This window comes from Falco cherrug, chromosome 12 (assembly GCF_023634085.1).
Source record: "Falco cherrug isolate bFalChe1 chromosome 12, bFalChe1.pri, whole genome shotgun sequence".
Taxonomy (NCBI): domain Eukaryota; kingdom Metazoa; phylum Chordata; class Aves; order Falconiformes; family Falconidae; genus Falco; species Falco cherrug.
This window is the reverse complement of record NC_073708.1, coordinates 33,836,956-33,850,200: the sequence shown is the minus strand read 5'-3', so window position 1 is coordinate 33,850,200 and position 13,245 is coordinate 33,836,956. Positions and strand designations below refer to the sequence as shown.

The following is a 13,245-nucleotide window of genomic DNA, read 5'->3' as shown; positions in this document are numbered from 1 at the left end:
GCAAAACTCGGAGAAACTGCTTGGCGCGGGCTAGAGACGCATCGAGGGAGCGCTCGGGGAAGGACAAAGCATTGCCTGGGCGCCACGGGGCCGCCGGCAAGCCGGGAGAGGCAACGGCGCGTTTCAGCCGGAACGGAAAGCCGGGTGCCGGCGGGGGGCCGGGGGGCCGGGGGGGGGGGGGCGGGGGCCGGCGCCTCGCGTCCTGCTGCCCCCCCGTGAGGCTGCCGCCGCCTGCACCGCCCGTAGGTGCCCGGCAGCCCGGGCGTTCACCTGCAGCGCCGGCCGCGGCCGCCCCGCCCGCAGCCCGCCCGGGGAGCGGCCCGGGGGGCCGGAGCGGGCCCGGCGGCGGGGCTGCAGGACCGGGGAGGGGCGGCGGAGGCGGCGTCATGTGACCCGCTCCCAGCTCCTTTAAAGCAGCCACATGCAGCCGGGCAGCGGCCACAATCACGGCGGGCGGCGGAGCGGCGGCCGGCTCCCGGCGGGCCCGGCAATCAGTGCGGAGCCTGCCCGCCCGCCCGGCCCCCCGCCCGGGGAGCGGCGGGGGGCGCCCAGCGCCGGGCGAACATGGCTGGGGCCATCATCGAGAACATGAGCACCAAAAAGCTCTGCATCGTCGGGGGGATCTTGCTGGTTTTCCAAGTCATCGCCTTTCTGGTGGGAGGGCTGATCGGTGAGTGCCGAAGGTGCAAACTTTCTCTTCCTCCTCGCCTCGCTCGCGTTGTTTAGCTACTTGTTACAGTATCGCTGACTCGCTCCTATGATCTAATTAGCCCTGCTATTGTAGTTAAGAAAACACGGCTCCCTGGGCCTCTTTGTGCACATTTCACTCTAGTGCCTGCAAGAAAAGAAGGGGCAGAGAAAAAGTTTTTCTGGCCTGGATTCAGTCCGTACTTAAAGAAAGAGGAAGGGGGGGAAAAAAATCTTCAGTATGGCGACTGGTCGCGCAGGGAAGCCTTGCATTGCAAAGTTGGGTTCTTTTTCAAAAATATATTTATTTTTTTAATTTTTTTTTTCTCCTCCACTCTTTTTCTTACCTCTGCCCCTCCCCGTTTCTCGGCCTCCGAACCGACCGCAGGAGGAAACCTCGCCGCTTGCCAGAATGATAACAAAAAAAAAAAAAAAGTAAAAATAAAAAAAAAAAAAGAAAGAAAAAAGGGAAATTAATGGGCGCTGCCCCGGGCGAGGCCAGGGCTGGTCCTGCTGTCCCGGGGTGCGGTGCCCGCCGCCCCCCCGCCAGCAGCCGCTCCCCGCGCCGCCGCACTCGCGCTTTTGTCCGGGGTCGTTTCTCCCGGGGACCCCCCCTGCGCCCCCCGATCCCCGCTGGAAACCGCACGGGCTCGGCCGGGGCTTGTGGCTGCCCGGGAGGGGGGCTGAACCCGCACCCCTCCCCTCCCCGTGCTGCTGCCCCCCGCCCAGCCCCGGGGGCGGGCAGCGCCCCCCGCGTCCCGCCTGCCCCCAGCCGCTTCCCCGCGCCGCTGGGGCAGCCCGGCTTTTCGCACGCGAACCTCCTCGCATAAAACTTCTTTTTTAAGCCCAGATTGTGTTTGTTTCTTGAGGAGCTCGCAGGGAGCGTTACAAAATCCTTGGGGAAGCGCTGGCACGGGTGGAAACTTTGGCAACAAACTTGCAGTCGGGAGTTGCCATCGCTCTACCTCCGAGGGTTTTTGGGTTTTTTTTTATTATTTTTATTTTTTTTCCTGGAGTTGGAAGGAGAAAGATGGAGGAGAGCATGGTTTTGGGGCAGTCCCGGGAATTTTTATTTATTTATTTATTTGTTTTTTTACTAGAAAGCAGCTGAGTTATGCGCCAGCTCCTTGGAATGAGCTTCGTGTATATGTGGCTACTTTGGCGATTTGCGGGGGGGAGGGGGGTGGGTGATACCCTCCTGCGGAGGAATCCTGCCCCCCCAAACCCTCCCCGCAACTCCCTTCTCCCTCGGGGCCAGGGCTGGCTCACCCAAGGGACCGTCCCCCCCCCTCCTCTGGTGCAGGCTCTTCTCGGGGGCTGCTGGCATTTTCCATACGGGCTGTGGATAGCTGAAGTCCCATTGCTCTGAAAGGGCGTTGGGAAAATTATTGCACTTATTTGGGAGACTAAGGTTGGACTGTCCAAGTGGTGGTCTTTATATTGAAAAAATATCTGTGGCCATTCTTCAAAGCAGATTCTGTGTTTTCTGGTGCACGCCAGTGCTTTGTATTTGTGCCCTCTCTAATTTTCAGTTTCTAAGAGCTATAGACATACTACTACATAAAATTTTGAAAAACTAAAGTTCCCCTTGTTCTCTAGCTTCCTCGTCTTTGCTTAATCACAAAGTTGTCGCTGGCACATAGTGGATAAAACCCAGTTTTTCTCGTCTTGTGGGCCTGAACCAACACTGGAGGTTGTCAGGATTGGCTGGGTTTCCCTCCCCCTTTCCTTTTTTCTCTTAAGAGCTGGTTCAGGAGCGGGTTACTGAACGCGATGCTGATTCATTAGATAAAACGTCTTGGCCTGTGTTGTGTGGAGAAGCCAGGCTCGGTGTTCAACTTCAGTGTTTTTTCTAGTAGCTTGTTGCTTCCAAGTTTAAAAAAAAAGTAAGTTGCTTGTACGAAAGGAGGGTGTTGGTATCAGAAAGCCAGGTTTCTGTTGTCATCTGGGGGCATGTGTGATAAATAGATATGTTTCTGTTTACAGGGAATGAACAGAAGTATTTCTGTTCAAGTTTGTAGGGATTGCGAGATGAAAGAACTTGGATGCTATTGGTTCAGTCTTCCATCTTCCCTGTTCCTTCCCTCACTGGCTGCTTCTGCATCCATGATGGATCCCCATCCTGGGTGGGGGGCCCAAGCTGATGTTAGGGCTGGAAAGCTGCCTAGGCAGGTCGGTGATTTGGGGCTGGATCTCAATGCCTTGCACAAACTCTGAGTAACTTCATACAGCTGGAGTAAGTGCATCTATCTGCGGGCGAGTCCTAAAGGGTTATTGTGGGCAAACAAACTTTAATAGCTGGAAAACCCCACTTCTGATCTTCTAGCAGATTAAACTGCCCTAATCAATCACCCAAACTGGTTTTTCATCCACAGTATTTACCACTTCTGAGTGAAGAGGCTCATACACTGAAGGGTGTGGAGGTGTGTGTAATGGCTGTGGGGCAGCAGTGCTGAGGGGCTCCTCCTGGGAGCTGGAAACTTAAGCTAAGCGTATATGTGCCTGTGAAACAACTCTTTTTAAGTTCTTACATGTAAACTAGTGTGGTCCACATCTGGCACTGCAACACACGGGCAGGGCATCGCACCTCAGGGGTCTACATGAAACTTCCTGGGAAGCTGCCTTGGATCTCCCCTCGCCCTTGGGGTCCCTGTGTCCCTGGAAGCTCTGAGCCAGTGGCATGTGGTGGACCCTTAGGCTTGCAGCTGTGGGGTCCTGGCCCCTTCAATTAGTTCCTAGCACGAGGCATTTTCTAAGAGGCATCTGGTGAGTAATGGGTCGGTGGCCGATGTTCTGTGGTGTGGCTGGAGGCAGCTGGTAGGGAGTGAAGCGGTGGTATGAGTGCTCACACTGCTGATAGCTCTGGCAGCAATGACATGGCCCAGCTGCTTTTCAGAGAGGTGTGACACAAGGTGGGATGGGAGCTGAGGTGTCACTGAAATAGCGTTCTTGGTCTGGTTTGATCCAGCGCACCAAGGATCTAGTTATTTTAGTTTATTCAGGTCTAGACAAACCAAAATATGTACACAACTGGAACACAGCTACAAAGCTAAACCAGCCTTTCCTTTAGCAGTCAGTTAGGTCATAATTCAAAACAATGACTAAGTGCTCTATTTTAACAGATTACTTGTGCAAGTCCAAAATACAAAAATGCATGCATTGGTACCTGATACGACAATGACAACAAAGCTTCATTTTTCTGAAACTGGGGGTTTCTGCCAGTGGTGGTTCTCTAGCTGGTTTTTAAGCAGGTAACTGTGAAATGTCTGAGTTTTAATACTGCTTGCACATTTCTGACAGCTCTTTTTATCTAGAAGCAGGAGTCTTATTAGCTGTCACATGGGTTTTGCTTAGAACTCTGTTGGCAAAGCATGAGATGTACATGTATGGGAGTCATTCCCTTACCGAGGTGAAGCTCCTGTGACGGTCTAAGGAGGCTTTGCAAAGATGGGGGGGTCAGAAAATGCCTCAAAAGAAAATTTTATCGAGCCATTTCTTTGTTGTCATGCTGTGGTAATGAACTGTTGGCTCCAGACAACTGGGACTGTCGCAGCTTCAAACTGTCCTGTTTTGAAACGCTGCAGAATTTTGGGTGTCTGTTCTGTGGTAAGCATCTTGTTTAAAGGTTATGCTTCTGGATTGCGCGTGTTATGTGTTCAGTAAGGATGTGTCAGTACTTGATAAAAAATTATTCATAAAATTAGTTGTAATACAGCCTTGTGTTCACTATCTCGCTATAAATGCTAGCGTACATGTATTACAGGAGAATGGAATCAAACAAGAATGCTTTCTGTTATCATTCAAGGCAGCATTAATCTTTGTGAGAAATTAGGCTAACGCTAATTTACAGTCATGCTGGCAGTCCCAGGAGCCCTTGCATGCTATGCATATGTATGCTCTGCCTTTTCAATCTATGGTGGGGGTTTAGCCAGATACCTGGCATCCTGGCTGGCTCCAGGAGTACTGCCAGGCTTAAACAGGCATTGAGTTGTGCTAACCAAGTATAAGAAGCCAGGTTAGCTGGTGACGGTCTTGGACTCGGCATGACGACAAACCTTCCCACATCTGGACTAGCTGCAGCATCTGTCTGGCCATGCTTGTTACTGGGAGTTTGGATCAGGGTGTTTCAATGGAGGTCACGCCACGACTGCTGCTCCAGGGCCAAAGCTGAGCTAGGACACCTTGTGTCCTCTCCTGACTGCTGGCTGGGTGGTAGAAGTGTTGTCTGTATGGAAATCTGACTTGACTCTAGTGTGGGCTGAATGCCTCTTGGTTTGCTGTAAACCAAAGCTTTTGATTACAAATTTTCTTCCTCTGTATACCTTGTGGGAAGCTGTTGTCGGTGTCCCTCTTTCTAATTTCCTTTGCATCCTGGAATTCTTTTATATATATACACCATTTTACAAAGAAGAAGAAAAAGGGAAGAAAGAAAACAGACTTTACTGCTCAAATCCGTCTGGAGTTAATGGGGATAGCAGGAAATTTTGGGTTAATCAAGTCCCAAAGCGTGGGGCACTTTTCATAATGCTCCGTAGCTCTGCAGCTCCTGCAGAGTCCTGGAGAATGCTGAGCCTCTCAGGTGCTGCTGGCACCCAGGCAGGATTTCGTGCATCTCGGTGGGCTTTGTGCCACTGCCTCATCGCCACAAAAGCAGCGGGGCAGCCGTACAAACCTGCAGCCTCTGGCACGCTTGCTGGCTTGCTGTTAAGGCAGCTTGTCCTGCACTGAACAGTGTGGTTTGTTCTAGCAACCCAGGGTCAAGAAATTACCCCACCTCCCCTGCAGCTTTCTGTCTTTCCCCATTGCTTTAGTCGAGCAAAGCAATGTGTATCTTTTCCCCTGGTTTTCCAGTACCACAGGAGGATGTAGGAAAGAGCAAAGCTGGGCAGATAGGCAGGCTGAAATGGAAGGTGCGGGAGGAAACTGGGCAACAGATGTCTGTGCAGCAATATTCCTGCTTCAAAACTGGTATTTTTTTTGTTTGGTTGGTTTGTTCCTTTAAGTTATTGAAAAGGCAACTGCTCAATAACTTATTTTATGCAAGTTACTTCCAGGACTCCAAGGATGCCTCATCCCAAGTCACAGATAGATAGATAATCTTGGTTTCAGTTCAGATGAGCTGCCAATGCAGGAGAACCTCTCTGTGATGAAGAGAAAGTCCAGGAGCAGGCATACATACAGTTAAGGACTGAAAGTCTGGTGCCCAAAAGTACACTTTACAAATTTAACTGATTGGAAAAGTGGAGGTATTTATTTAGCACATGAGTCTTCTGAGGCAAGGGGGATGCATTTAAGAAGGTGCAGGTTCACTGCTCCCTTGCCTCAGCTTAAGGTTGAAAAAACAGAATTGTTTTGACCGGAGCAAATAAAACTCTTACTTGCGTGTCTCGCCCAGAGAGATAATGAGTCATGTGTATAAATGGCTGAGTAGCTATCAACAATTCCAGTTCATTATCTAAATGTCTGATTTGGCTCCTGAACAGTGAGTTTCCAGGATTTAATTTTCTTTCCTGGGATTTCATTACCTTCTTAGGGCTGAACTGATCTTTTGATGGCAGAGATACTCTGATTTCTAAGGTATGTGGATATAGCCTGCTTAGGGAAGAGTGTGGGCTCCAGGACAAAGACCATTTTTATGTGCCTGACTTTCTTTCATCACTGGCCTCTCCAGAAGATGGGCAAGCTGTGCTGAATAGGTCGGTGCTGTACCGTGGACATGAATGCCAATAGACTTCTCTGTATAGACACATTCCTTTAGTGCTGCAGCCTTGGCAGAAGCACTGGGAGCCGATGAAAAAGCAGACATGAAAGGTCATGTCTATTTAGTTTAGGTCTGCTCAATTCTTCTTTTTAAGAGCTGTAACTGTAGCTGAATGGGCAAATGTGCCAGAAATTGAGAGTTCCCAGGCAGCAACATCCGCACTGGGGGCCTGAGGAGTGGGTGGCACAGCTGTAAATCCTCCAAGGTGCTGGGGTTTTTTTTTTTTTGCTCTTCTCTCAGTTGCATCACTTCCAGACTATTAGACTGGGGGGAGATGCATCAGGGAAGCTCTCTGCCTTGTAGTTTATGTGAAGAGGATGGTCCTCTTGCTGCCTCTCTTTTTCTTTTGTGTTGATTCTAACTAAGCAGGTTTGGTTTTAAAACATGACCTGAACGCTTACCAAGCGGTGGTCGTGCTGCCTCTCTGCGCTTTGCAAGGGATAACCCTTATGCAGGAAGTCTTTTTGTTAGCAAATAACGTTTATGGTCTTTGAGGCCAAGTTATAACTCTCTGATAGCCTCGGAAAGCCTTTGAAGGGTGGCAAGGTGTCAGTCTGCCCCAGGACTGCCTGCTGCTGGCCCCAGCCTGGGGATCTGCTCCCTCCTATTCAAATGCAGATGAAATTCTTTACATATCTTGAGCATTGGCGGGTTCAAGGTATCTTGTTATCTGTAGTGTGCCACTTGGGGAGTTTCAGGCTGTCGCTCAGGAGAAAAGCTGCTGGATAACGTCAGGTCATACTACTATTTTAGACCTCTGTTTGCAGGGATTTAATATCTTGGCTGGGCGTAGCAGGAAATGCATTTCATCTGAGTCGAGAATTGACAAAGGACGACTTGGAAGAAGATCAAACTGCCTGTGGCAATTAGTAGATCAGTTCTGCTTTTTTTTTCTCTCTCTCCTTTTAAATAAAATATTTCTGAATATATATTTCTGCCTTTATGGAACTCATACTGCTAGTGCTCTCTTCATCTGCATTTGTGGTTGCTGTTGCATATGTATATGAATCGTGGAGGTCACTCATTTAGTTCTCCCAGCAAATATATTTGTACTCTACTGCCTCATAAAGATTTTCTTGTGTTGTGACTTGCCTGGGGCTGAGGGAATAATCCCTTATCTCCGAGAGCAAGACTGTTCCCCAGAAGCCCTTTGGTTGGTACTCGGTGGCAGCAGCCTTGCAGGGTGCTTGGACTCTGTTCCCACAGTGGGGATCCCGACTACACTTTCAGTTTTAAAGGCTGCTGGCACAGCTGCTTCTGTGGCTCTTTGAGAACTTACTGAAGAAAATCTCTAATTTGTGCTGCTCTAAAGAGGCTGTGTGCTACATGGAAAACTTTTCTGCTGGTATGGCCCAAAGCTGCGAAAGTAGCATTGAGGAACAAATCTTGAGCAAAAAAAACCCAAACAACACCAGCTAGCCCTCCAACATGAATATGCACACGTATCTCGAGCTACTGCATGGTTATAGGGAGATAAGCAAGCATAGAAATTGCTCAAAACCTCAGCATGACTGTTCTGCTGGCTGTAGTGTGTGGTTAGGGACCTCCACATCCTGGCAGCTCACTTCCCACCCGGGTCTGGTAAGAGGGTACCTGGAGTTCGGCAGAGGCCTAGGCTGCCCTCCGTGATACCAAATACCGCCTTCATCCAGCCGTCCTCTGAACTGGGTCAGGACTCCCACCACCTTCCACATGAGGCAGAAGAGCCTGAGCCAGTGCAGTCCCTAGAACAGGCATGGGCACAGCCCGTTGCTGGCTTGCTCTCCGCATCCAAAGCAGGGGACCTGGATGCAGAACACCAGCTTGGGTCAGGAATCTCCCAAACTAGGCTCTGGTGGTTTGGGCAAGTTCATAGTCATGGTCCGAAACAAAAAACAAACCCAACCCCACCAAAAAAAAACCCCAAAAAAGGACAGAGAAACCTGTAGTATTGAAAAAATCCTATTCGAGATGACAGAAATAGAAGTGTTCAGCTACAATAGCATGTCTGGCAGCTCCCACTGTAACTAAGGATGGAAATGGTGCCCTGAGGCTTTAAAGGACTATGGCCTTGATAAAGCTCGAAGCCAAATGATGAGAAAGAAGGACCTTCCCCAAGGGGAGTGAGCTTCTGGGGGGGGAGGTGTTTTGTTTTGTGCTTTCTTTAGAGATGAGTGAGGAGATTTAAATATACAGCAATTCTGCACATAAAAGCTGCCAGTGTTCAGAAAAAGGCTTTCTTGTAGCTCATGAAATAGTAACTAGTAATAAAAACCCAGTAACTTAAAGACTTCATTAGTGGTCACTGTCACTAATGTATTAAACCGGTAGCGTCAAGGTCAGGAAAGAAAACTTTCACAGTGCAATAAATACATATTTATAAATAATAAGTATATGTAATGTTATTCAGGTTCTCAGTGTTCTAGTTGGAAAAGCTCAGTCTGTCCGATGATAAATTAGCTTGTTTATTCCTATCCTGCTGTTGGTTAGTGTAATGAAGCAGAAGTCCATTGTGTGTGCTCATTGGGTAGTGGTGGCTCTGCACAGAAGGGGGTAATTGAGTAGAAAAGCAGAATGCTCCTGGTGCATGGGAGAAGTTAACACCACATGAGGTCAGTAGGATTCAAGCTTTAATCAATGTAGACACAATGCAATTGAGAGTTTCTAAAGGGCTTGTTTATAGTGCGAGAGCAAGGGTCAGTAGTTAATCTGAAATGCTGTAGGTGTTCTAGATGAGAAGGTACAAAATATATATCATAGAGGTAAGTATTCATGTGGGAGAGGAGAGGGGATGTTATCCTTGTAACTGGGCTGAATGCCTTGTTTGCGGGAGTATGGAGGAGGGGAAAAGGAAGGAATTATTCGAGAGTTTATTGTGGGAGCATTTTAAAGATCTACTTAATTTTATTGAATCTAATAAACTGAGTGATGGTGGCTCTTATGCAATCTAGGCATATGTATTATTGTAAAATATTGAAAAATTGAGCTCACTTAGAGTAGAGTTTCTTTAATTTAAAAAATTAAGTCTAAATATAGAAAAACTGTTTCTTTCTTCTGAGGAATAGTTCCTGAGTTAAGCCTCTTTACAGGTAGGATCTTATTTGCTGCTTTTTTTTTTGCTTTTTTTTTTTGCTTTTTTTTAATAGAAAAGAAAAGAACAGATGAATGCTTACCTGAGATAGATTGCTTCAAGGACAGTATAGCTGAAACTGAAGGAAAGCTACTTACTGAGGTACTAGAGAGAAGTTAAAGCTGTCAAGCCTTGAACTGGGGCTTTGAGCATTTAAAAAAAAATTAATAATAAAAAGTTCTATAGCTGCTCAGTGCTATTTGCTGACATCTTTCAGGGGAAGTCCAGTGAGCTGTAAATGGTGCTGAGTTTCTCTAAATGAGTTTTCTCTGTTCCACTTGCCCTCGCCCATCGCCACGTGCCATCACCACCGTGCTTTGCAGGAGAGGTAAAACCAAGAGATAGGTGGGAATAAGTTTTGCTTGTGGCACAAAGATGTTGAAAAGGTATTTATTAACAATGGATAGCTGTTTGGAGAAATTAGGCTTGCTTTCTTCTACCATTCTTAAAGGCATAACTGGTTTAACTTTTGGTTTTTTTTAAATGTGAAGGTGAAATGTCATTTTTCCCTATGCTTGAAGACTCACTAAGATCTGTGGCCACCAAAAGGCCTCCTTCCTCAAGTGTTACTTATTGTCAGTCTTTGTACTTAACCTCAACTCAGTTAAGCTTTGGGACCCTAATTTTTCTGTAGGGGCAGCCAAGCATCAGCTGTAAATGCACCCAACAGCGGGAGGCAGTGAGTTGGGTGGAGAAGAGCAGAAGCATCTGTGGGGGTGAGGGGACAAAGCACTCGGAAGATCTGGGAGCTCTATGGAAAACCAGCTGTGACTTTTCAGAGTGGAAGAGTGAACTGTGTTGACCAGTCGTGTTTATGTCCGTACGATGTGCTCCCCGGCAGGTGCCCTCATGCAAATATACACAGATTGTAAATGTGATTGCTGCTTGGCATGGGGAGGCTTCACCCTAACAAAATAAAGGTTGGGATGCTCTAATTAATTAATTATGCTTGTATTGATTGGGGGAACAGGTGTTTACTTTTCTTTTGAAGTAACCAGACCAGGAGGGTTAAGTCTCAACTAAAACTTGCCAGCTCCCCCACCGCCAGAATACTCCTGTTTGTGTAATTTAGTTGGCCGCAGTATTGTCTTGAACGGAATTAAAACTTCCGCTTCTGAGGATTTCTGGAAGCCAAACTCAGGAGCAAAGTGGTAACCAGGGTCTAACCCAGTGATTCAAGAAAGCATGACACCAGTGACGGCCAGCCCTGGATCCCCCAGGTCCCTTCCAAGTACCCTGCTAGTTACCAGTTTGCTGGGTATTTGGGGTAGGATGCTGAGTTCCTTCAGCGGATGCTGTGGGGTTTTACTGTAGAGAACTTAGGGGAGCAGAAGCAGCGTTGGATGGCGCAGGGTGTCTCAGCTGTGTGATCAATCACTTTGGCTGTTTGCCTAGGCTCGTACTCTGTTTAGTCTATGTGAAGTGAAAGAATTCTGAATCTGGTTGAGAAGAGGGAGAGAAATCCTCTCTACCTTGGCAATGAGGATGGTCACCAGTGCTGAGAAACTAAATGATGACATCTTTTGCTGAATCAGGTCATAAGATTTTTGACCTCTCTGGCTACTAGCTATAAAGTATGCTGAGATGTCTCTTTCAGATCCCTTTAGCTGGAGTTGCTCTATAACACTGCCATCCTTGGGTGAAACACCACTACCAGCTCAACACAACACTGAGTGGGTTTGGATCATTCAAAACTGAAAGCAATTCAACTTATGTCTGCCCCCCCCAAAGTCTCCCTTGCTTTTAACTGCTGCTGTTTCTTGGGGACATACCTTGAGAAAATTCATATGCTTGAGCTATACGGCTTTTTTTTATATAGGCTATATGGTGCTGCCAATATGAAAAGAGAGAAAAATCTCCCTGGACATAATATGAAAAAGTTGGTTCAATCCATAAGACGTAGCTGAAATGGCTTTGAAAGTTCATCTGAAACTTGCCTGGATGTCTGATGTGGTTTCACTCCCTGGGAAGCGGTGGCTGTGCTGCTAGAAGGCACATTGATCTCCGGGGGCTCGCTGGCTGCTCACGAGGAGCCATGCTTCCTTGGCAGGGACAGCAGGATCTGCCTTGACCTCCTGTAACTTGGGATAGCCTTGAGGCCTTTGCAGTGAGCCGGGCACCTCCGAAGCCTTTGCTGGAGGAGATGTGGTGGGCCGTGTCCTCGATCCCCAGCAGTACACAGGCTGGCTGTGCCAGCCGGTCGCCTCCTACCTTTAAGACATTTTGTGTTTATAGCATATATGCAAACAAACTTCAAAGGGGCTAAACTACTCACTCCCCAAACTAGTATGAAAAGCAGTGAACTGCAAAAGAGAGGTTGCTCAGACTGCGTTGGTTTTATTTTCATGTCTGTGCTTGCCACTGTTTCAAGGACGATTTAATGAAGGTCTGTCCCATCGGAGCTAAGGAAGGTGACAGAGGTGCTTCCCTTGGGCACAGGCACGCTGGCTTCTTGGAGATCCTGCCTGTCGCTCTGAAAGCGTTTGCTGTGAATCATCCTGTCTCTAAACTTGTCTGTGGGAAGTTTTTTCTCTTAAGTAGGGGGGTTGGAAGTATCCACCGACAGTGCTAGCAGCTCTGGCAGCCTCGTGCCTACGGCTTTTGGCATCTGTGACCGCAGGGCTTGAAGCCCTTGGTGTGAGGGGTCCCTGCCCGATGCCTTCCCGGGGCTCTTTCACGGGGGCTCCCCAGGCAGCCCCAACCCAAGTGAGCGGCCTCTTGGGGAGCCACGTTCCTAACCAGCTTCTGCAAAACTTTCCTGATAAAAGCCCTGCTCTTTAGTTACTTTGTTAACCCCTCCAAATGGTACCTGCATTAATTACTGCAGTGCCTCTCATCACAGCAAGCAGACTGGAACACAGGCCGAAGCTTATCCGCTGTATTATGCATAAATGGCTATTTAATTATTTACAGGCTGACATATATCATTTAATATATAAAGCCGAAGCATCTACCAGCCCACAGGCAGAATAGCTGAAAGCAGCCTGCTTGGCACCATGTTTTAACTGAAATCCCTCGATGCTAGCTTTGTTTTGCATAGCACTTTGTAATACTGTTAGTTGACTTGGCTGCAGTTTCACAAAGCATTTTTTTCCACTTGGTTCAACACTCGCTTGAATTTAATGGGACTGGAGCCAAATAAGTAATGGGAGCCAAGTGCCGACGTTTGTTTGGTGTGCAGTTCCCAACAAGGAATATATATAGCGATTGTCTCTTGCTCCTCAAAGCTGTAACTTTGGCAGAGGGGATACTCAAGGGAGCATGCCAAGTATTTAAAATCATAATCGGTCGGTGATGAAAACATGTATTTATGGCTATAATGAGTTGCATCAAAGCAAGAAACATTAGTCTTCTCTGTAGAAGTAACAATGTCTTTTAATTCAGAAATGCCCACTCTTAAATCACACCGAGATTGGTCAAAGTTAAAAAGCTTGGAGAGCTTGGCCTGGATAGCTGGCTTATTTCACAGCAATATTCCTAATACTCACTTACAGCTGCAGTTTCAGCCGTGGTTACTAGGTTCTGCATCCAGGCATGATGAAGGAATGTTGCACCATTTTATGCATTTGTGGCATGTCATTGAAGTGTTCTGTAATCCTGGACTTGCAGCTAGGTTTTTTGTTTGCTTGTTGAATGCTTTTTTTTATTCTGGTTTTGCTGTTTCTTTCTGGCCCATCAATGATTTGTT

At 47.6% G+C, this 13,245-nt stretch overlaps 1 protein-coding gene across 2 annotated transcripts in view; it reads left to right on the top strand.

Moving 5' to 3' along the window:
• Positions 1–229: 229 nt before the first annotated feature.
• WLS (Wnt ligand secretion mediator) overlaps positions 230–13,245 on the top strand; it is a 37,064-nt gene continuing 24,048 nt past the window's right edge. The window contains exon 1 of one of the 2 annotated variants that reach the window (XM_055724909.1): positions 230–670. In XM_055724909.1, the coding sequence (XP_055580884.1) occupies positions 565–670 (106 nt within the window). In that variant the 5' untranslated portion in view covers positions 230–564. The remainder of the gene's footprint in view (positions 671–13,245) is intronic. The other variant, XM_005438247.3, reaches the window with a different exon arrangement.